The sequence below is a fragment of the Aquarana catesbeiana genome, linkage group LG08 (genome assembly GCF_042186555.1).
Source record: "Aquarana catesbeiana isolate 2022-GZ linkage group LG08, ASM4218655v1, whole genome shotgun sequence".
Classification (NCBI taxonomy): domain Eukaryota; kingdom Metazoa; phylum Chordata; class Amphibia; order Anura; family Ranidae; genus Aquarana; species Aquarana catesbeiana.
Window position 1 is genome coordinate 294,419,836 of NC_133331.1, and position 20,921 is coordinate 294,440,756.

Below are 20,921 nucleotides of genomic sequence, written 5' to 3' on the forward strand. Positions count from 1 at the left end.
AGCTATATGTGTGTATATCATCATCTGCTGGAGATAAAAGACATCACAGTGACTATGGAGGAAGAGGACGGACATGACGGGGGGGGGGGGGGTTACTGGGTGTAAATAGAAAATAAGATCTTATTACCTCTACTGCCGATTCAAGCAATGTCTCCTCTCTACTTCCTCCCGCCTCACCTCTCACCCGGAACTTCCTGTCTGTGCCTGACCTCACTTCCTGTCTTCCATAGAGACTTCCTGTCTCTATGGTAGAAGTGAGAAGATCACCACCTTGTGGAGCTCAGAGAAACTGCAGCCCGGAGAAACGTCTCATAGTGTGAACACGGCCTTGTGCTGTGTGTGTATGTACTGTATATCCTTATAGATGGGGTCATCTCCACTCCCACCAAGGGGGAATAGAAATATATTACTGCCTAGTCCAGCCTTTCTCAGGCAGGGTTTTCCAAAGAGTTCTAGGGGTTACTTGAGCAATGAAAAATTTCTGTCTCTCAGTAATGACCTGTAAGGGGGGCAGTCTTCCCACTGATGACAATATAAGGGGGTCCTTCTCCCATTGGTCACCAATGTAAGGGATCACTACACTGACCACTGATATAAAGGGGTCCTTCTCTCATTGGTCACCAATGTAAGGGACCACTACACTGACCACTGATACAAAGGGGTCCTTCTCTCATTGGTCACCCATTTAAAGGACCACTACACTGACCACTGATATAAGGGGGTCCTTCTCCCATTGGTCACCAATGTAAGGGACCACTACACTGACCACTGATATAAGGGGGTCCTTCTCACATTGGTCACCAATGTAAGGGACCACTACACTGATCACTGATATAAGGGGTCTTTCTCCCATTGGTCACCAATGTAAGGGACCACTACACTGACCACTGATATAAGGGGGTCCTTCTCACATTGGTCAACAATGTAAGGGACCACTACACTGATCACTGATATAAGGGGTCTTTCTCCCATTGGTCACCAATGTAAGGGACCACTACACTGACCACTGATATAAGGGGGTCCTTCTCTCATTGGTCACCCATTTAAAGGACCACTACACTGACCACTGATATAAGGGGGTCCTTCTCCCATTGGTCACCAATGTAAAGGACCACTTCACTAATATAAGGGGGTCCTTCTCCCATTGGTCACCATTGTAAGAGACCACTACATTGACCACTGATATAAGGGGGTCTTTCTACCATTGGTCACCAATGTAAAGGACCACTTCACTGCTATAGGGGTGTCCTTCTCCCCTTGGTCACCAATGTAAGGGACCCCTACACTGACCACTGATATAAGGAGGTCCTTCTACCATTAGTCACAAATGTAAGGGACCACTACACTGACCACTGATATAAGGGGGGTCCTTCTCCCATTGGTCATCAATGTTAAGGACCACTTCACTGATATAAGGGGGTCCTTCTACCATTGGTCACCAATGTAAGGGGCCACTATACTGACCACTGATATAAAGGGGTCCTTCTCTCATTGGACCAATGTCCGAATAATGAAAAATTTGTCTGAATATTTATTCGGAACAAAACAAACCTCACATGTCCAGATATAAGGGGGTCCTTCTCCTATTGATCACCAATGTAAGGGACCAATAAACCGACCACTTAAAATGAGCTCTGGGTTTGGATTGAACCCATGTTTGAACAGAATTTGGCTTGTTTTGGCGGTTTGGCGAATGGCTGAACTAAATAGGTTTTCATCCAATTCCAACTTTTGGCTGCAGTCTTATTACCGCCTATAAATGTGGCAGCATCCTGCTCAGGTTGGTTAATAGGAGGTTGGTTGCCACAATTGTCCTAACACCCAGTAATGTATACCCACCAGGCTTAGCCATCAACTGGGGATTTGCTGGTTGGCCAGCGAATGTAAACAACATTTTAAAACAAAGTACAAACAAAACTGTATGGAACCCCCACCTCCAGGAAATTCATACTAGATCCTTATTAGAGCATGCAGCCTGACTGGGCAGGGAAGGATGGGGGGAGGGGAGTGAGCATGCTTCCTCCTAAACCATACCAAACCACATACCCTCAACATGGGGAGAGTATCTTGCCAAGTCCATTCCCTCCTGGTTGGAAAATTGAACAAGTTCAATGTATGAGCTCATATCGGGGAACATGAGGAATCTGTACAACATAAGGCATCGGGAAATGTATATCTGTCTGCAAGAACACAGGGGAGATTTTGGAACTCTAATTTATGGTCACCTGGAAATAATGAAAAGGAGAAAGTCCATCCAAACCGTGAGATTGGTCAGAGACTAATTGGTATCATTCTGGGCATTGCCTGACTAGGTCTTGGTGACAGAGTGAAGGGTGATGCTGCTCATACTATATATGACCCTCATCTACATCATGGACATCTTTTTCAGCTTCTTAGTAAATATGATAGAAATTTTCACAATCCTATAGAAGAGGTTGGGGGTCCTGAGTGGTCATAGAAAGGTCTAGCACCCCAATAGTAGAGGAAGAGGTGGTGTGGTGATATGAAGAAGTCTCCGGTCAATCTCTGGATCTCCATCATTGTAAACATGGTGAGACAACAAATACAGCAGGATGGTGGGGGAGATGTTGGTGTGGAAATTTACAGAACACGGGATGATGACACTGAAAGAACAATACTGCTTCGTTCTATGATATGTCATGGAGAGAACGGAACAGGAGAGACCTTGCAATCTAATTAATGTCAGTAGAAGACCCGGAGAAAGCCTGTTCTGACCACTGCACTCTGTACCCTGGGCAGTCTCTAACCATCTCCTGTATCATGTCCTCAGTCTCTAACCATCTCCTGTATCATGTCCTCAGTCTCTAACCATCTCCTGTATCATGTCCTCAGTCTCTAACCATCTCCTGTATCATTTCCACAGTCTCTAACCATCGTGTGTGTTCTTATTATTACTCTATACCTAGTGACTGTATGACTGGCATGGTTCTAATACTCTACTTTACCTGACCACTGCACTCTATACACAGGGCTGTATATGATATACTCCTGACCACTGCACTCTATACATAGGGCTGTATATGATATACTCCTGATCACCGCACTCTAGGCCCATTATTCAGGGTTTCCTCTACATTGATGACCTGTGAAGACTTTTAAAGTGTCTCCTTTGAGCAATTGTTGGGTATTGAAATTTGTTGTCATTCCACCGACACAAAACAACTTTTTTATGTTTAATACATTTTTTATTATAATTTTACTTTTAAAAAGATTACAGTAAAAAAAATAAAAAATCCAGAAATAGTAAATGTAAAAATCTGATTGGTCAGGAAAATGACTTGCCTGGAATGTGGAGGCGGAGTCGTACAATACAATACACAACGTGTTACATTATTATGACAAAGTGTTGTAGAAAAGATCACACCATAGAAAATGGGGGAAAAGGAGAAAATAAACCCGGATATTAAGGGGAAATTTGTGTATGAGGAAGGGAGAGTGCCAGATTTTTGCCACTAGATGGAGCCGATGATCCAATGTTTGTCATGATTGGACGAATATGTGTCACAATCGTTCCACAATTTGTTTTAAAATAGATCCCTAAATGTCTACTCAGCCTATGAGAGGTAATGACTCCATTTTTATTTAAAAAAGCCCTAGAGGGCCGCCTTTTAAGTGGTAGGGTTAACGTGTTTCGTCCTGGAAGACGACTTGCAAGAGAATAATAGACCTCTACGTCTCAATACCACAAAATGTACTCAGCCAATGAGAGGTAATGACTCAATTTTTATTTTTCTCCTGCTATCAATGGCCAACACGGTACAACACTTCATCCATGTCTTTGGTGATCTCTGATCTCCTTATGAACTGTTTCTTACATGATGAAGATCAGCCATGGAGTATATCTGAGGTGTATATCAGGGTGTGCTTCTTCCCCACACATGTCCAGCAACATTCATATACAAGACATTTCCCGCACACACTAATACACCTCGAGGGTTGTGTGGAACCCCTGATGTACAGGAAGACAGGACTTCAGCGAGGAACTATTCCCTCACTCAGGACAGGAATAGGGCTTCTCCCCCGTGTGAGATCTCTGATGTCTGGAAAGAGTGGACTTCTGTGAAAAACATTTCCCGCACTCAGGACAGGAATACGGCTTCTCCCCTGTGTGCAATCTCTGATGTTTGTAAACACTGGATCTATCTGAAAAACATTTCCCGCACTCAGGACAGGAATATGGCTTCTCCCCCGTGTGAGACATTAGATGTGTGTAAAGCTGGGCCTTCGCTGCAAAACATTTCCTGCACTCGGGACAGGAAAACGGCTTCTCCCCCGTGTGCACTCTCTGATGTTTGTTAAGATTGGACTTCTGTGAAAAACATTTCCCACACTCAGGACAGGAATGCAGCTTATCACCCGTGTGAGATCTCTGATGGTTGTAAAGGTTGGACTTCTGTGAAAAACATTTCCCACACTCAGAACAAGAATACGGCTTCTCCCCCGTGTGAGATCTCAGATGTCTGTAAAGATGGGCCTTTACTGAAAAACATTTCCTGCACTCAGAACAGGAAAATGGCTTCTCCCCCGTGTGCAATCTTTGATGTGTGGAAAGTCTGGACTTCAGTGAAAAACATTTCCCGCAATCAGGACAGGAATACGGTTTCTCCCCCGTGTGAGAACTCTGATGGTTGTAAAGACTGGACTTCGCTGAAAAACATTTCCCGCACTCAGGACAGGAATGCGGCTTCTCCCCTGTGTGAGATCTTTTATGCTCAATTAGATGGGAATTTAATCGGAAACACTTCCCGCACTCAGAACAGGGAAACCTCTTATCTGTTGGAAGGATGGCACCATCCCTCACAGTCTGAGGTTCCTCAGGATAAGAGGAATACGATGGTCCATCTACACTGTGTGGTGCCAGATGGACATTTGAGGTAACCAGGTTTTCTCCTGGACTATGCCCCATATGAGACCTTTGATGTGATGTAAGATTATACCTTTGTGAAAAACATTTCCCGCACTCAGAACAGAAATACGGCTTATCCCTCATGTGAGATTTCTGATGTCGGGAAAGATGGGACTTTACTAAAAAACATTTCCCGCACTCAGCACAGGAATACGGCTTCTCCCCTGTGTGAGATCTTATATGCACATTAAGTTTGGATTTACAACTGAAACCCTTCCCGCACTCAGGACAGGGAAACCTCTTATCTGTTGGAAGGACGGCACCGTCCCTCACAGTCTGAGGTTCCTCAGGATAAGAGGAATACGATGGTCCGGCACCGTCCCTCACAGTCTGAGGTTCCTCAGGATAAGAGGAATACGATGGTCCGGTACCGTCCCTCACAGTCTGAGGTTCCTCAGGATAAGAGGAATACGATGGTCCGGCACCGTCCCTCACAGTCTGAGGTTCCTCAGGATTAGAGGAATACGATAGTCCGGCACCGTCCCTCACAGTCTGAGGTTCCTCAGGATAAGAGGAATACGATGGTCCGGTACCGTCCCTCACAGTCTGAGGTTCCTCAGGATAAGAGGAATACGATGGTCCGGCACCGTCCCTCACAGTCTGAGGTTCCTCAGGATTAGAGGAATACGATAGTCCGGCACCGTCCCTCACAGTCTGAGGTTCCTCAGGATAAGAGGAATATGATGGTCCATCTACACTGTGTGGTGCCGGATGGACATTTGAGGTAGTCGGGTTTTCTCCTGGACTATACTGTGTGATGTCCTCATCTTCTACTTTACAGTCTAGAGACAAAGTGAGACAATCCTCTGAGGTTTTCCTCATCTCCCGTCCATCTACTAAAATAAAAATACAAAGATTATTAATAATCATGAGCTGATTGGTTCCCCAAACCAGGACTCCGCCCACATCAGGCAGCTTTGTCTCCGAGGATCTTACAATTCATGTAGGACAGGAGTGCCAGAATAGGCCTGGTATGGAAGTGGTTAAATATCTATCCTTAGTCTGCCTGTAAAGTGGCGCATCTGTACCATGTATAGAACCTGCTGCAGCAAAACTGAAATTTATAAAGGAATAAAAAAATCGAATGAAATGACATATAAATGGCCGGCAATAGAAAAATGTTGAACAAAAAAAAAAACAGGCATGTACCAGGCCCTTATGCGATCATGCAGCCCGAAAGGTTAGGAAAGGGAGGGGGATTGAGTGCCCCCCCCCAAACCATACCAGGCCACATAACCTCAACAAGGGGGGTGCTTTGAGGGTAGGGGAGGCTTTGCCCGACCACACCAAAGCACCTTATCCCCATGTTTATGGGGACAAGGACCTCTTTCTAACAACCCTGGGCGGCGGTTGTGGGGGTCTGCGGGTAGGGAGCTTATCGGAATCTGGAAGTCCCCTTTAACAAGAGGGCCCCTAGATCCCAGGTCCCCTCCCTATGTGAATGAGTATAGGGTACATTGTAGCCCTACCCATTCCCCCAAAAAGTGTAAAAATAAAGACGAGAGGCAGTTTTTGACAATCCCTTCATTAAAAATAATAAAACAAACAATGTCCCCCGATGTAGACCTGTCGTCAATCATGTCGCCCACCACCGGACCTGAAAAAAAAAAACACTTCTCTGTCAACTAAGGCAAACCGCTGCATGCCTGGCTTACTGTTTGACAGCTCTTATAAAAGGTAAGGGTGGGGCCACCTGGTGACGTCACTTGGTAGCACCGCCCTTTGTGACGTCAGCAACCCAGCATGCACCGCTCGGTGACATGGCTTGTTTGACAGAAGAGTGTTCTTTTTTTCTCTTTTCAGGTCCGGTGGCATCGTGATTGACAATGGATCTACATGGGGGGGGGGGGGGCATTGTTTTTTATTTTTACTAAAGGAATTGTCAAAAACTGCCTCCTTTCTTTCTTTCTTTTTACATTTTTTTGGTGAATGAGTAGGTGTACTATGTACCCCATACTCCTTCACATAGGAGGTGAGGCCAGGATCTGGGGGTCCCCTTGTTAAAGGGGGATTCCAGATTCTGATAAACCCCCTGCCCACAGACCCCCACAACCACCAGCCCAAGGTGTCGGGAAAAGGCCCTTGTCCCCATCAGCAGAGCCCCCCCCCGCCCCAAAGCACCCCCCATGTTGAGGGCATGTGGCTTGGTCTGGTTCAGGAGGGGGGAGGGGCGCTCACCTGTTTCCCCCTTTTTTTGGCCTGCCGGGTTGCATGCTCCGATAAGGGTCTGTTATGTATTTTGGGGGGCCACACGCCGTGTTTTTTTTAATTTTTGGTGTGGGGTTCCCCGTAAAATCCATACCAGACTTGAAGTGCCTGGAAAAGAAGGAGGACAGGGATCAGAGCTGGAGAGGACAGGGATCACCAACTGAAGGGGAGAGGAAAGGGATCACCACTGGAGAGGTATTCAGTAATCAGTGGAATCTGAAATATTTACATGAGACAAGTTGCAGAGGTCCCACACCGCTGCCTCCCATCTCCTGAGACTGCACTCAGTGACTTGGGTCTGAGAATATACAGACATATCCCTCCACCCGGCACAGCCAGCAGACAACAGAGCAAGTAATCCTGGGAGAATTGTTCTGTCAGAGGTCTTGCTAGACCTGGGCATGGGGCAGAAGACCCAAGGTACATACCCCAGGTGCCTAGGTCAAGCAAACCCTATGGTGAAAAGCAACATTTTGCTGCCAGCTGAACCCCAGAATCTCCATAAACTCAGTCTGGATACATAAATTGTGTCTGCAGGACAGAGAAGGAAGATTATCCGAGAGAAATACAGGACAGGGAACACAGCTCAGGAAAGTGACCAGGGGATTACAAGCTGATAACACCCAGTCCCCACCCTACTCTGGACCAATCAGTGAGCAGTATGGGTGGAGGAATGGACTTAGAATTATTGACCCACCTGTGCTGATCTCTGCAGGAATGTCCTCCTCTATAAATGTCCCCGTTATTCCATCCTCCTCCATAAACTGCTGATCATCCCTCACATACCTCTCTTCTTCTTCTGATTTAACCTCAAATTTTATATCGATTGGATCTCCACTCTAAATCAAGAAAATTAGAGAGAATATCATCTGTAAGACATAAGATTTACTATTGTGACATCACATAAGAAATCCACACATCATCTCTACGAGTCCATGTTCTAGATATTCCATCCCACCAACCTTGTAACAGTGAGGGATGGTGTGATCTTCCTGTGTGGAATCCCGGGAATACAGAGGACGGGGACATCTCTCTGGTGGGTTCCTGGTATTAGGTGGCTCCATCATATCCTTGTGTCCTTCCAAAAACTCCTCCATCACTCCATACTCCTCATCCTCCTCTTTTATCTCTTCTTTAACCTCAAGTTTAGAATCTCTCAGGTTTCCACTCTGAATATATAATAAAAATGACAACAATGGTAACAATGCAGATAATGTACAGATCCTAATGATACTATCAGTGATTGTTCCTCATCTACCTGATGATGGTGAGGGATGGTGTGACCTTCCTGTGTGGAATCCCGGGAATACAGAGGACGGGGACATCTCTCTGGTGGGTTCCCATTACTGGATCCATCTGTAGGAAACACACACACTGACTGAATACATTATTTCTATGTGTTTATCAGATGATGGGGGATCTAGGTGGACCCTCCGTACTGCTCTCTCCTTTACAATAAAGTCTCCTCTTACCCGGTGATGTGAGGGGCGGCTGATTGTCCATCATGACGTCCTTGTAGAGATCCTTGTGTCCTTCTAAATACTCCCACTCCTCCATGGAGAAATAGACAGTGACATCCTGACACCTTATAGGAACCTGACACACACAATGATACAGTCACCATCCAGACACATCCCTTGTCTGTTACTGGATAATGTCCCAGAATTCCCAGAATCCTCCTCACCTCTCCTGTCAGCAGCTCCATCATCTTCTTGGTGACTTCTAGAATCTTCTCCAGGTTGTGTCTCTCAGGTTTTAGGGAGTCACATGGAGGCACTGTGATGGTCATATGATCACCTGACTTCACAAGAGGAAATCTCTGTATTGAGGAACCAATAGGAACATCATGTTAGAATCCCAGAATCCTCCTCACCTCTCCGGTCAGGTCTGTGTTTTATTAATAGAGATAAGAGTGATGTCATGTGACCTCCCAGAATCCTCCTCACCTCTCCGGTCAGGTCTGTGTTTTATTAATAGAGATAAGAGTGATGTCATGTGACCTCCCAGAATCCTCCTCACCTCTTCAGTCAGCAGGTAGATGATCTCCAGGGTGAGGTTTAGAATCTTCTCAGTCATGTGACTCCGGTCCTCCTCCATCCTCATTGGTCATGTGATCTATACGGGTTTCCTGTAGAGCAATAATTGATAAGAGAGAATAATCTGGACTGTACTGGTTGTACAATATTAGGATGGGGGTAATATGAGAGAACAGCCCCCCAGTGGGATTACACATAAAGAAACATTCCTTTTAGCATTTGTAATGGTTTTAGGGTCTGGGCGCCTCTAATCCTTTATGTCTATAGGACCCCCGCCCATCCCCAATAAGAGTGGTATAATCAGTTAGTATAGACAAATGAGGTGAATGGTGGGAAAAGTGACACATCTCCAAAATGAAGAGAATGTTCCGGCCCCATAAGTTCTGTCCCTGAAGGGGTTAATCTAGGTTTCCACACTATATATGTGTGTATCATCATCTGCTGGAGATAAAAGACATCACAGTGACTATGGAGGAAGAGGACGGACATGACGGGGGGGTTACTGGATGTAAATAGAAAATAAGATCTTATTACCTCCTCTGCCACTTCCAGCGACGTCTTCTCTCTACTTCCTCCCGACTCACCCGTAACATCCTATTTATAACCTGACATCACTTCCTGTCTGTATCTGACATCACTTCCTATCCTCAATAGTGACTTCCTGTCTCTATGGTAGAAGTGAGATCACCACCTTGTGGAGCTCAGAGGAACGGCAGCTCTGAGAAACGTCTTGTAGTGTGAACACGACCTTGTGCTGTGTGTGTATGTACTGTATATCCTTATAGATGGGGTCATCATTATTATTATACACGATCTATATAGCAGTTCACGCAGCGCTTTACAATGTAGAGGGGGGACAGCACAAATATGCCCTGTACACACGGTCGGACATTGATCGGACATTCCGACAACAAAATCCATGGATTTTTTCTGACGGATGTTGGATCAAACTTGTCTTGCACGCACACGGTCACACAAAGTTGTCGGAAGATCCAATCGTTCTGAACGCGGTGACGTAAAACACGTACGTCAGGACTATAAATGGGGCAGTGGCCAATAGCTTTCATCCCTTTATTTATTCTGAGCATGCGTGACACTTTGTGCATCGGATTTGTGTACACATGAATTTCCGACAACGGATTTTGTTGTCGGAAAATTTTATAGCAAGCTCTCAAACTTTGTGTGTTGGAAATTCCGATGGAAAATGTGTGATGGAGCCCACACACGGTAGGAATTTCCGACAACAAGGTCCTATCACACATTTTCCATCGGAAAATCCGACCGTGTGTACGGGGCATTACAGTATAGTTCAATACAGAAGGGACAGGAGGGCCCGGCTCGTAGAGCTTACATTCTAAAGGGAGGGGTTGGTGGTACAAAAGGTAATAGATGCGGGGAATGATTTCATGGGGGGTGGCTCGGGGACAGTTGCTAGGTGGGTGTGGGATAGGCTTCCCTGAATAAGTGAGTTTTGAGGGATCTCCTAAAGGTGGACAGGTTAGGGGCTGATCGGACATACCGGAGCAGAGAGTTCCAGAGGATGGGAGAGGCTCTGGAGAAGTCCTAAAGATGGACAGGTTAGGGGCTGATTGCATACACTGGGCCAGGGAGTTCCAGAGGATGGGAGAGGCTCTGGAGAAGTCCTGAAGGTGAGCATGGGAGGAGGTAACAAGGGAGATAGAGAGCAGGAGGTCCTAGGAGAAGCGGAGGGGACAATTTGGGCGATATCTGCAGATGTCTCCATCATTAGAAACATGGTGAGACAACAAATACAGTGGAATGGTGGAGGAGATGTTGGTGTGGAAATGGACAGAACACGGGATGATGACACTGAAAGAACAATACGGCTTCATTCTACGATATGTCAAGGAGCGAACGGTACAGGAGATGTCAGTTGTCTAATTAATGTCAGTAGAAGACCAAAAAGCCTGTTCTAACCACTGCACTCTGTACCCTGGGCAGTCTCTAACCATCTACTGTATCAAGTCCTCAGTCTCTAACCATCTCTTGTATCATGTCCTTGTCAAAAACCATGTCTAACCATCTCCTATATCATGTCATCAGTCTTTAACCATCTCTTGTATCATGTCCTCAGTCTCTAACCATCTCTTGTATCATGCCCTCCGTCTCTAACCATCTCTTGTATCATGTCCTTGTCAGAAACCATGAACCAGACTGAGACAGAAGTAAAATCACACTTGTTTATTAATAAAAATAAAAAGGTAAATAGAGTAAGTGTAGTCAAAGCATAGCTAGAGTCCAGTAACTGGATCGGGTAGTCAGCCAAGCCAGAGTTCAGTAACCTGATCGGGTAATCAGCCAAGCCAGAGTTCAGTAACCAGATCGGGTAATCAGCCAGGCCAGAAGTCAGGGATCCAAGTAGAGGAACAGCAAGCAGGATAAGGAGCCAGAGGGGATGTCAGCAAAGCCAGTCTTTAAACAGGAACGCAGGAGATGGTTTCTTGTGATGTGACTAAGGCGAAGGCAGGAATGAATTGAGCTGTAGATCTTTAAGTAGGCGGGACTGATGAGCAGATCCACAACAGCTGGTTAACTGTGAAGAGAGATGAGAGCTGGCAATTTGCCGACAGCTGAGCGGCCAGCTCAGAGAAGGAAGGGCTGAGCCAGCCCTGACAGCACCCCCCTCCTCAACGGCCCCTCCCCCTCAGAGGACCACCGGGCTTGAGGGGAAAACATCTATGAAAATCACAGAGGAGGGCAGGAGCATGAATGCCTGAGGATGAGACCCAGGAGTGTTCCTCCGGACCGTACCCCTTCCAATACACCAGGTACTGTATGCACCCACGGAACCTACGGGAGTCAACAATGGATTGTACCTCATAATCCTCATGGTTTTCAACCTGTATAGGGTGAGGACATGGCACCAAGGTGGTAAAGCAGTTGCAGACCAACGGTTTCAATAAGGAGACATGAAACACATTTGCGATGCGCATACTAGGAGGAAGGTCCAACGCGTAAGCCACTGGGTTAATCCTGCAAAGGATACGGAAAGGCCCAATAAACTGAGGTGCGAACTTCAGTGAGGGAACACAAAGTCAGAGGTTGCTAAATGACAGCCAGACCCTGTCCCCAACCTGGTAGGAAGGCGCAGGCAGGCGTCTGCGGTCAGCATGGAGTCTGTACCGATCATTAGCATGACGCAAAGCCTCCTGGACTTGTGCCCAAGTGGAACGAAGACCACGGAGATGCTCCTCTAGAGCAGGAATACTCTGCGGAACAAACGAGTCAGGCAACATGGAAGGTTGGAAACCATAATTCAACATAAACGGAGACAATCGGGAAGCAGAATTCAGGGCACTGTTGTGAGCAAACTCTGCCCATGGTAATAGGTCTGACCAGGTGTTGTGATGGTCAGAAATATAGCAACGTAGGAATTTCTCCAGGAACTGATTGGCTCGTTCTGCGGCCCCATTAGACTGCGGGTGATACACAGAGGAGAAAGCAAGCTGAATTTCCAGCTGTGCACAAAAGGCTCGCCAGAACCGGGAAACAAACTGACTACCCGTCAGAGAAATTCACCTTGGGTAGCCCATGTAAGTGAAAGATCTCCCGAGCAAAAATGGAAGCCAGTTCCTTAGAAGTGGGCAACTTCTTAAGTGGAATACAATGATACATCTTTGAGAACCAGTCAACCACCATAAGGATAACTGTGTTGCCTTGGGAGTTGGGCAACTCCACAGTGAAATCCATAGACAGGTGGGTCCAGGGCCTCTCTCCATTGGGTATGGGTTGTAGGACGCCCACTGGAAGGTGTCGTGGCGTCACACGGAACAGGCAGCTATGAAGGCAGTTACATCAGCACGTAGACTAGGCCACCAGAATTGTAGGGAAATGGCCAAAAAGAGTTGATTCTTACCAGGGTGGCCAGCTGCCTTGGGAGAATGGTAAGTCTGGAGCATGGCAGTACGGAGACACTCTGGGACAAAGCAGCAGTCACAAGGTTTCTCAGGAGGAGCATGGACCTGAGCAGCAAAAATGTTGTCACCCAAAGAAGTAAAACTGGTGCGAACCGCAGCCAGAATACAATCAGGAGGAATCATAGGAACCGGAACCGGCTCCAACTTGGAAGTGGAGGAAAATTGTTGTGACAAGGCGTCAGCCCTTACATTCTTAGTACCGGGTAAGAAAGAGACAATGTAGTTGAAACTTGACAAGAAAAGAGCCCATCTTGCCCTTCTGTGAGAATGTGCAATTCTTATGGTCAGTAAGAATGAGAATCGGCACAGTGGTACCTTCGAGGAGATGTCTCCATTCTTTCAAGGCTAAAATGATTGCCAACAGCTCTCTGTCACCAATCTCGTAAATGCACTCGGCAGGTGACAATTTCTTGGAAAAGTAGCCACAAGGATGCATAGCACTCTCAGAGGTAGGACGTTGAGACAGAAGGGCGTCAACACTAGTCTCAGAAGCATTAACCTCAAGGATAAAAGGTAACATAGGATTAGGATGTGCCAACACAGGAGCAGAAACAAAGGCAGCCGAGACTTTCAAAGGCCTTAATGGACTCCGGAGACCAACTCTGTGGGTTACCGTTCTTTCTGGTCATATCAGTCAGGGGCTTGACCAGAGACGAGAAGTTACGAATAAACTTCCGATAATAGTTGGCAAAACCCAGGAAACGCTGCAGAGGACGTAACCCCACAGGTTGAGGCCACTGTAGGACTGCCGAAAGTTTCTCTGGGTCCATCGAAAAACCAGCAGTGGAAATGACATAGCCCAGGAATTTAACCTGTTCCCGATGGAACTCACACTTCCCCAGTTTACAATAGAGATTGTTCTCTCTTAGTTTCTGAAGCACACGACAGACATCTTTGTGGTGGCTCTCCAGGGACTTGGAAAATATGAGGATATCATCGAGATAAACCACCACACATAACTGCAACAAATCTCGGAGGACATCGTTAATAAATTCCTGGGAAACTGCCGTGGCGTTACAAAGGCCAAAAGGGATTACGAGATTCCCATAATGGCCTGTTTTGGTATCTAACGCAGTTTTCCACTCGTTGCCCTCCTTAATCCTTACGAGATTGTAAGCCCCTCTCAAATCAAGCTTAGTGAAAACCGTTGCTCCCTCGAAGCGGTCAAATAACTCTGTAATCAACTAAATCGGGTAGGCATTCTTAATCGTGAAACGATTGAGACCCCTATAATCAATACAAGGTCTCAGTTCACCGCTCCTCTTCTTCACAAAGAAGAAACCAGCACCATCAGGAGACAAGGATTTGTGGATGAAACCCCAAGAAAGTGCATCTGCAACATACTCCTCCATGGCCTTATCCTCCAAGACCGACAAAGGGTAAACCCGGCCATGAGGAGGAGTGGCACCAGGTTGAAGGTGAATTGCGCAATCGTACGGCCGGTGTGGAGGCAAACTAGCGGCTTGACCTTTGTCAAAGACATCGCAAAAATCACGGTACTCCTCTGGCAGGGAGGAGAGTGAAGAGGTACACAGGACCTTGGCTACCTTCTGGAAGCATGTTTCACTGCATTGTGGTGACCAGGAGAGAACCTCAGCATGGAGCCAATCAAAAGAAGGGTTGTGCCTCTGTAACCAAGGATAACCAATAACAAACGGAAACTTAGGAGAGGAAATCACTTGGAATTGGATTATCTCATGGTGAAGAGCCCCTACAGCTATGGACAATGGAACCGTCTCATGAGTCACATGGGCAGACTGAAGAGGTCCCCTGTCAAGAGCCTCAATGGCAAGTGGAGTGTCACGCAGCTGCAGTGGAATCGAGTGCTTTGATACAAATGCAGCATCAATGAACAGGCCTGCAGCCCCAGAGTCGATTAGAGCCTATATCTCGATAGACGACTCAGCCCAAAAAAGGGTGACCGAAACCAGGGGCTTATCCTTCTGGATAACTGGGGACGACACAACATCACCTAAGGTCTGTCCATGACAGGACCCCAAGTTCCTGGTGTCCCCAGGACGGGTAGGACAAGACTTCAAAAAGTGACCTGCCTGGCCACAATCTCTACCTCCTCCTAAAAGCTCTCTCATCCGCAGAGAGACGCGTGAAGCCCAAGTGCATGGGTTCATCTTCACCGACCGACTCGGTACCAGGAGGCATGGGAGGTGAGGGATGCACGGGTGGGACTGCAAAGCTCAGAGGCAAACGCACAGGAGACTTCCGCAAGCGCTCCTTAAAAGAAAGTCTTTCTCTGAGTCTGGAGTCAATGAGGATGGCAAACGAGATCAAGCTCTCCAGCTCAGTGGGTATATCTCGGGCTGTTATCTTATCCTTGATGGAATCCAAGAGACCATGAAAAAAAGCAGCCACGAGTGCCTCATTGTTCCAAGCAACCTCTGCTGCCAGAGTACGGAACTCAATGGCGTAGTCAGCAACAGTTCTTGTACTCTGTTTGATGGACATGAGGCACCTGGGAGCAGAAGCAGAGTGTGCGGGAATGTCACATACTCTTTTAAAGGAGGCCACAAACTCAGGGTAGCTCAAGACAACAGGTTTTTGCGTCTCCCATAGAGGGTTTGCCCAGGCCAAGGCTCTCTCAGAAAGCAAATATATCACAAACTCTACTTTGCTTCTGTCCGTGGGAAACGCCTCGGGTAGCATCTCAAAGTATGTTTCAACTTGGTTGAGAAACCCTCTGCATTGAACTGGATCGCCCCCAAATCGCTGGGGAAGCGGAGCGGAAACAGACATACCTCTTATAGAGTTAATACTCGAGGAGGGTGCCTGCACAGAGACTGGAGCAGCAGCAGGGACAGCCTGCAACTCAGGTTGTACCGGAGCAGCCACAGTGGGGGATTCCAGGTGAGCCGTGCGACTCAGGAGCGTTTGTAACGCCATGGCAAACTGATCCATGGGGTGATCTTGCTCATCGAATCTGGAAAAAATATTACCAACAAGAGGATTGACTGCATCTTCTGAATTCATGGCCTTCGCCTACTGTCAGAAACCATGAACCAAACCGAGGCAGAAGTAAAATCACACTTGTTCATTAATAAAATTAAAAAGGTAAATAGAGTAAGCGTAGTCAAAGCATAGCCAGAGTCCAGTAACCGGATCAGGTAGTCAGCCAAGCCAGAGTTCAGTAACCAGATCAGGTAATCAGCTAAGCCAGAGTTCAGTAACCAGATTGGGTAATCAGCCAGGCCAGAGTTCAGTAACCAGATTGGGTAATCAGCCAGGCCAGAAGTCAAGGATCCAAGTAGAGGAACAGCAAGCAGGATAAGGAGCCAGAATGGATGTCAGCAAAGCCAGTCTTTAAACAGGAAAGCAGGAGATGGTTTCTTGTGATGTGACCAAGGCGAAGGCAGGAATGAAGTAAGCTGGAGATCTTTAAGTAGGCGGGACTGAAGAGCAGATCCACAACAGCTGGTTAACTGTGGAGAGAGATGAGAGCTGCCAATTAGCCGACAGCTGAGCGGCCAGGTCAGAAAAGGAAGGGCTGAGCCAGCCCTGACAGTCCTCAGTCTCTAACCATCTCTTGTATCATGTCCGCAGTCTCTAATCATCTCTTATATCATGTCCTCAGTCTCTAATCATCTCTTGTATCATGTCCTCAGTCTCTAACCATCTCTTGTATCATGTCCTCAGTCTTTAATCATCTCTTATATCATGTCCTCAGTTTTTAGACATCTCTTGTATCATGTCCTCAGTCTCTAACCATCTCTTGTATCATTTCCGCAGTCTCTAACCATCTCTTGTATCATGTCCTCAGTCTCTAACCATCTCTTATATCATGTCCTCAGTCTCTCTAACCATCTCTTATATCATGTCCTCAGTTTCTAAACATCTCTTGTATCATGTCCTCAGTCTCTAGCATCTCTTGTATCATGTCCTCAGTCTCTAACCATCTCTTGTTTCATGTCCTCAGTCTCTAACCATCTCTTGTATCATGTCTGCAATCTCTTACTTAAATTCACTGCTAATAGTATTACAAAATTTCCATTCGGGGCACCTCTAGCAGACATGATACAGGAGATGGTCAGAGACTGCAGACATGATATAGGAGATCAATGCAGCCTCTCACCAGTGCCTATCAGATGCAGCCTTCCTGTGCCCTGATCAGAGCGGCGATCTCTCTGTGTCGCGGAGCTGTATTTGAATTGGCCAGGCCGCAGTAACAATGTCCCGCCTCCTGTGATCACCTCACACTGATTCAATGTCCCGGCATTGGATCAGTGTGCCGTCTATCACAGGAGGCAGGGCATTGTTACTGCGGCTCGGGCAATTCAGCTCCCTGACACAGGGAGATCACCGCTCTGCAAGGAGAGGAAGAGGAGGGAGGGGAGGACAGGACCTCTGGATGACACCCCGCAATGGGCGGACCCCCCGGCGGCGCATCCACCACGACTGTGCAATTATCTGCACTTTTTTTCTTTCGGCAATATGTCAAAAACACCATTTTCGGCCGATATGTTTTGGGCGGCGAAATTTCGGTGCATCCCTAATTATAAATACACCTCTTAATAAAACCCCCATCCCATATTATAGTATTATTCATTATTATAAACTGAAAAGCTGAATTAGATGGAAAAAAAAACACATTTCCGAAATGAAGAGAATGTTCCGGCCCCATAAGTGGGGGAATGTTCTGAAGGGGTTCATTTGTACATACCTCCCAACTTTCTGAGATGGGAATGAGGAACTTCTATTAGCAAAAGTATGTAGGCATAGGACACACCCCCAGCCACACCCCTTAATGGAGAATTTATTTTTTTTTAAAGTGTATTTTTACCACTAATATTCCTTTATATTGGCTTTTGGAATTTACAAATGCAGCAGAAAAATGTAGAAATTGGATGGAAGATTTGGCACCGGGAAGCACTTTTTGATAGATAAATAGTGCATTTTATATACATGTATATAGATCAGACCAACATGAGGAGGAAAGAGGGACTTTGTTGGGAATGAGGGACAATCCCTCCTTGCAGGAGATAAAAGACGTCACAGTGACTATGGAGGAAGAGGGCGGACACGACGGGGGGGATTACTGGGTGTAAATAGAAAATAAGATCTTATTACCTCCTCTACTGCCGATTCCAGCAATGTCTTCTCTCTACTTCCTCATGACTCACCTCTCACCTGGAACTTCCTGTCTGTACCTGTCATCACTTCCTGTCTTCCATAGAGACTTCCTGTCTCTATGGTAGAAGTGAGAAGATCGCCACCTTGTGGATGTCATTGGAACTGCAGCCCCAAAAAATGTCTCGTAGTGTGAACACGGCCTTGTGCTGTGTGTATGTACTGTATATCCTTATAGATGGGGTCATCTCCACTCCTACCAAGGGGGGAGAGAAATATATTACTGTCTAGTCCAGCCTTTCTCAGCCAGGGTTTCTCCAAAGGGTTCTAGGGGTTTTTTCTCTAAGTAACAACTGACATCAATGATCTGTATGGGGCAGTCTTCCCACCGATGACAATATAAGGGGATCCTTCTCCCATTGGTCACCAATGTAAGGGACCATTATACTGACCACTGATATAAGGGGGTCCTGCTCCCATTGGTCACCAATGTAAGGGACCACTACACTGACCACTGATATAAGGGGGTCCTTCTCCCATTGGTCACCAATGTAAGGGACCACTACACTGACCACTGATATAAGGGGGTCCTTCTCCCATTGGTCACCAATGTAAGGGACCACTACACTGACCACTGATATAAGGGGGTCCTTCTCCCATTGGTCACCAATGTAAGGGACCACTACACTGACCATTGATATAAGGGGGTCCTTCTCCCATTGGTCACCAATGTAAGGGACCACTACACTGACCACTGATATAAGGGGGTCCTTCTCCCATTGGTCACCAATGTAAGGGACCACTACACTGACCACTGATATAAGTAGACATGTGCATGAAAAAAAAATTGTATTGTTTTGTTTAGATTTGTTAATCTATGTATTTTGTTTCGTTAAATTCTGTCGATTCATTAGATTTGTATTCGGAATTCGTTTTAAGTCTTTTTCTAATTTTCTTCCAATTTACTGATTTTTTTTTAATTTGAAACGTTTGAATCGATAAACTTAGAATCGGCCGATTTGAAAACTTTCGATTTTTTTTTTCCGATTCAAATGCGGCAAAGTGAACAAACAAAAGAAAACTGGGGATTTGCTGGTTGGTCAGTGAATGTAAACAAAATTTAAAAACAAAAAAACTGTATGGACCCCCCACCACCAAGAAATTCATACTAGACCCTTATTAGAGCATGCAGCCTGACTGGGCAGGGAAGGGTGGGAGGTGGGGAATGAGCATGCCTCCTCCTAAACCATATCAGACCATGTATCCTCAACATGGGGAGAGTATCTTGTCAAGTCCATTCACTCCTGGTTGGAAAGTTGAACAAGTCCAATGTATGAGCTCGTATCGGGGAACATGAGGGATCTGTACAACATAAGACATCGGGAAATGTATATCTGTCTGCAGAACACAGGGGAGATATTGGAACTCTAATTCATGGTCACCTGGAAATAATGAAAAGGAGAAAGTCCATCCAAACCGTGAGATTGGTCAGAGACTGATTGGTATCATTCTGGGCATTGCCAGACTAGGTCTTGGTGACAGAGTGAAGGGTGATGCTTCTCATACTATATGTGACATCTCCATCATGGACATCTTCAGCTTCTTAGAGAACAGGATAGAAATCTTCACATTCCTATAGAAGAGGTTGGGGCACTGAGTGGTTATAGAAAGGTTTAGCACCCCAGTAGTAGAGGAAGAGGTGATCTGATGACATGAAGAAGACTCCGGTCAATCTCTGGATCTCCATCATTGGAAACATGGTGAGACAACAAATACAGCGGGGTGGTGGAGGAGATGTTGATGTCGGTGTGGAAATGGACAGAACACGGGATGATGACACTGAAAGAACAATACGGCTTCATTCTACGATATGTCAAGGAGAGAACAGAACAGGAGAAACTTTTCTCTCTAATTAATGTCAGTAGAAGACCCGGAGAAAGCCTGTTCTGTGTTCTGATAGAGCAGATGGAACACTTCTCCTTGTGTGTTCTTATCATTATTATTATTACTCTATACCTAGTGACTGTATGACTGGCATGGTTCTAATACATTACCTGACCACTGCACTCTATACACAGGGCTGTATATGATATACTCCTGACCACTGCACTCTGTACATAGGGCTGTATATGATATACTCCTGACCACTGCACTCTATACACAGGGCTGTATATGATATACTCCTGACCACTGCACTCTGTACATAGGACTGTATATGATATACTCCTGACCACTGCAATCTGTACACAGGGCTGTATATGATATACTCCTGACCACTGCACTCTGTACATAGGACTGTATATGATATACTCCTGACCACTGCACTCTGATAATTCGGAAATCCCAAGATTCGGAAAATCTAAAATTTGGAGATTCAGAAATTCAAAAAATAAGAACGAAAATCCGAAATTTCAGAAAGAATTAAAATCCAATAATGAGAAAACCCGAAAAAATAACTACCCAAAATAACGAATGCTGCATCTAAACGAATGGAATGTAACAAATTATTAATAATAATTTTTGTTATTATTATTTATTCGTTAAGGTCCATTCGTTTAGATGCGGCATTCATTATTTCGGATAATTCGTAACTTCGGAAAAATTTGTATACATTATGTTCACTAACAACTAAATTTGAAAGGAAATCCTGATACCTATAATTTAGTTATTATTTCGGATTTTCAAATTTTTGGATTTTCTTTCTTATTTTCGGATTATCGAAATAATGAATTT

The 20,921-nt window shown here is 45.8% G+C and overlaps 2 protein-coding genes across 3 annotated transcripts; both read right to left on the reverse strand.

Annotated features, from left to right (window-relative positions):
* Positions 1-3,184: 3,184 nt before the first annotated feature.
* Positions 3,185-8,509, reverse strand: LOC141104790 (uncharacterized). Its single transcript, XM_073594539.1, has 4 exons — positions 8,394-8,509; positions 8,098-8,304; positions 7,833-7,974; positions 3,185-5,763 (listed from the first exon to the last, which is right to left on the reverse strand). Exons 2-4 carry the CDS (start codon positions 8,230-8,232, stop codon positions 4,013-4,015), a joined length of 2,028 nt encoding a protein of 675 aa, XP_073450640.1. The 5' UTR covers positions 8,233-8,304; positions 8,394-8,509; the 3' UTR covers positions 3,185-4,012.
* Positions 8,510-8,520: 11 nt separating this feature from the next.
* Positions 8,521-18,662, reverse strand: LOC141104944 (oocyte zinc finger protein XlCOF8.4-like). 2 transcript variants are annotated; one of them, XM_073594750.1, is made up of 3 exons: positions 18,189-18,662; positions 9,155-9,263; positions 8,521-8,954 (listed from the first exon to the last, which is right to left on the reverse strand). In XM_073594750.1, the coding sequence occupies exons 2-3, from the start codon at positions 9,236-9,238 to the stop codon at positions 8,604-8,606; spliced, it is 435 nt and encodes a 144-aa protein (XP_073450851.1). In that variant the 5' UTR covers positions 9,239-9,263; positions 18,189-18,662; the 3' UTR covers positions 8,521-8,603. The 2 variants fall into 2 exon arrangements, with proteins under 2 accessions (XP_073450851.1, XP_073450852.1); XM_073594751.1 differs by lacking the exon at positions 18,189-18,662 and adding an exon at positions 9,706-10,225.
* Between the last annotated feature and the right edge of the window lie 2,259 nt (positions 18,663-20,921).

Coding starts and splice junctions, on each gene's coding strand:
- LOC141104944 (XM_073594750.1), bottom strand. CDS start 9,238: ATGAGGATGGAGGAGGACCGGAGTCACATGACTGAGAAGATTCTAAAC. Junction 8,955..9,154: donor TCTACCTGCTGACTGAAGAG/GTGAGGAGGATT, acceptor TCCTCAATACAG/AGATTTCCTCTTGTGAAGTC.
- LOC141104790 (XM_073594539.1), bottom strand. CDS start 8,232: ATGGAGGAGTTTTTGGAAGGACACAAGGATATGATGGAGCCACCTAAT. Junction 7,975..8,097: donor CCATCCCTCACTGTTACAAG/GTTGGTGGGATG, acceptor TTCTTGATTTAG/AGTGGAGATCCAATCGATAT. Junction 5,764..7,832: donor TCCTGCAGAGATCAGCACAG/GTGGGTCAATAA, acceptor TTTTTATTTTAG/TAGATGGACGGGAGATGAGG.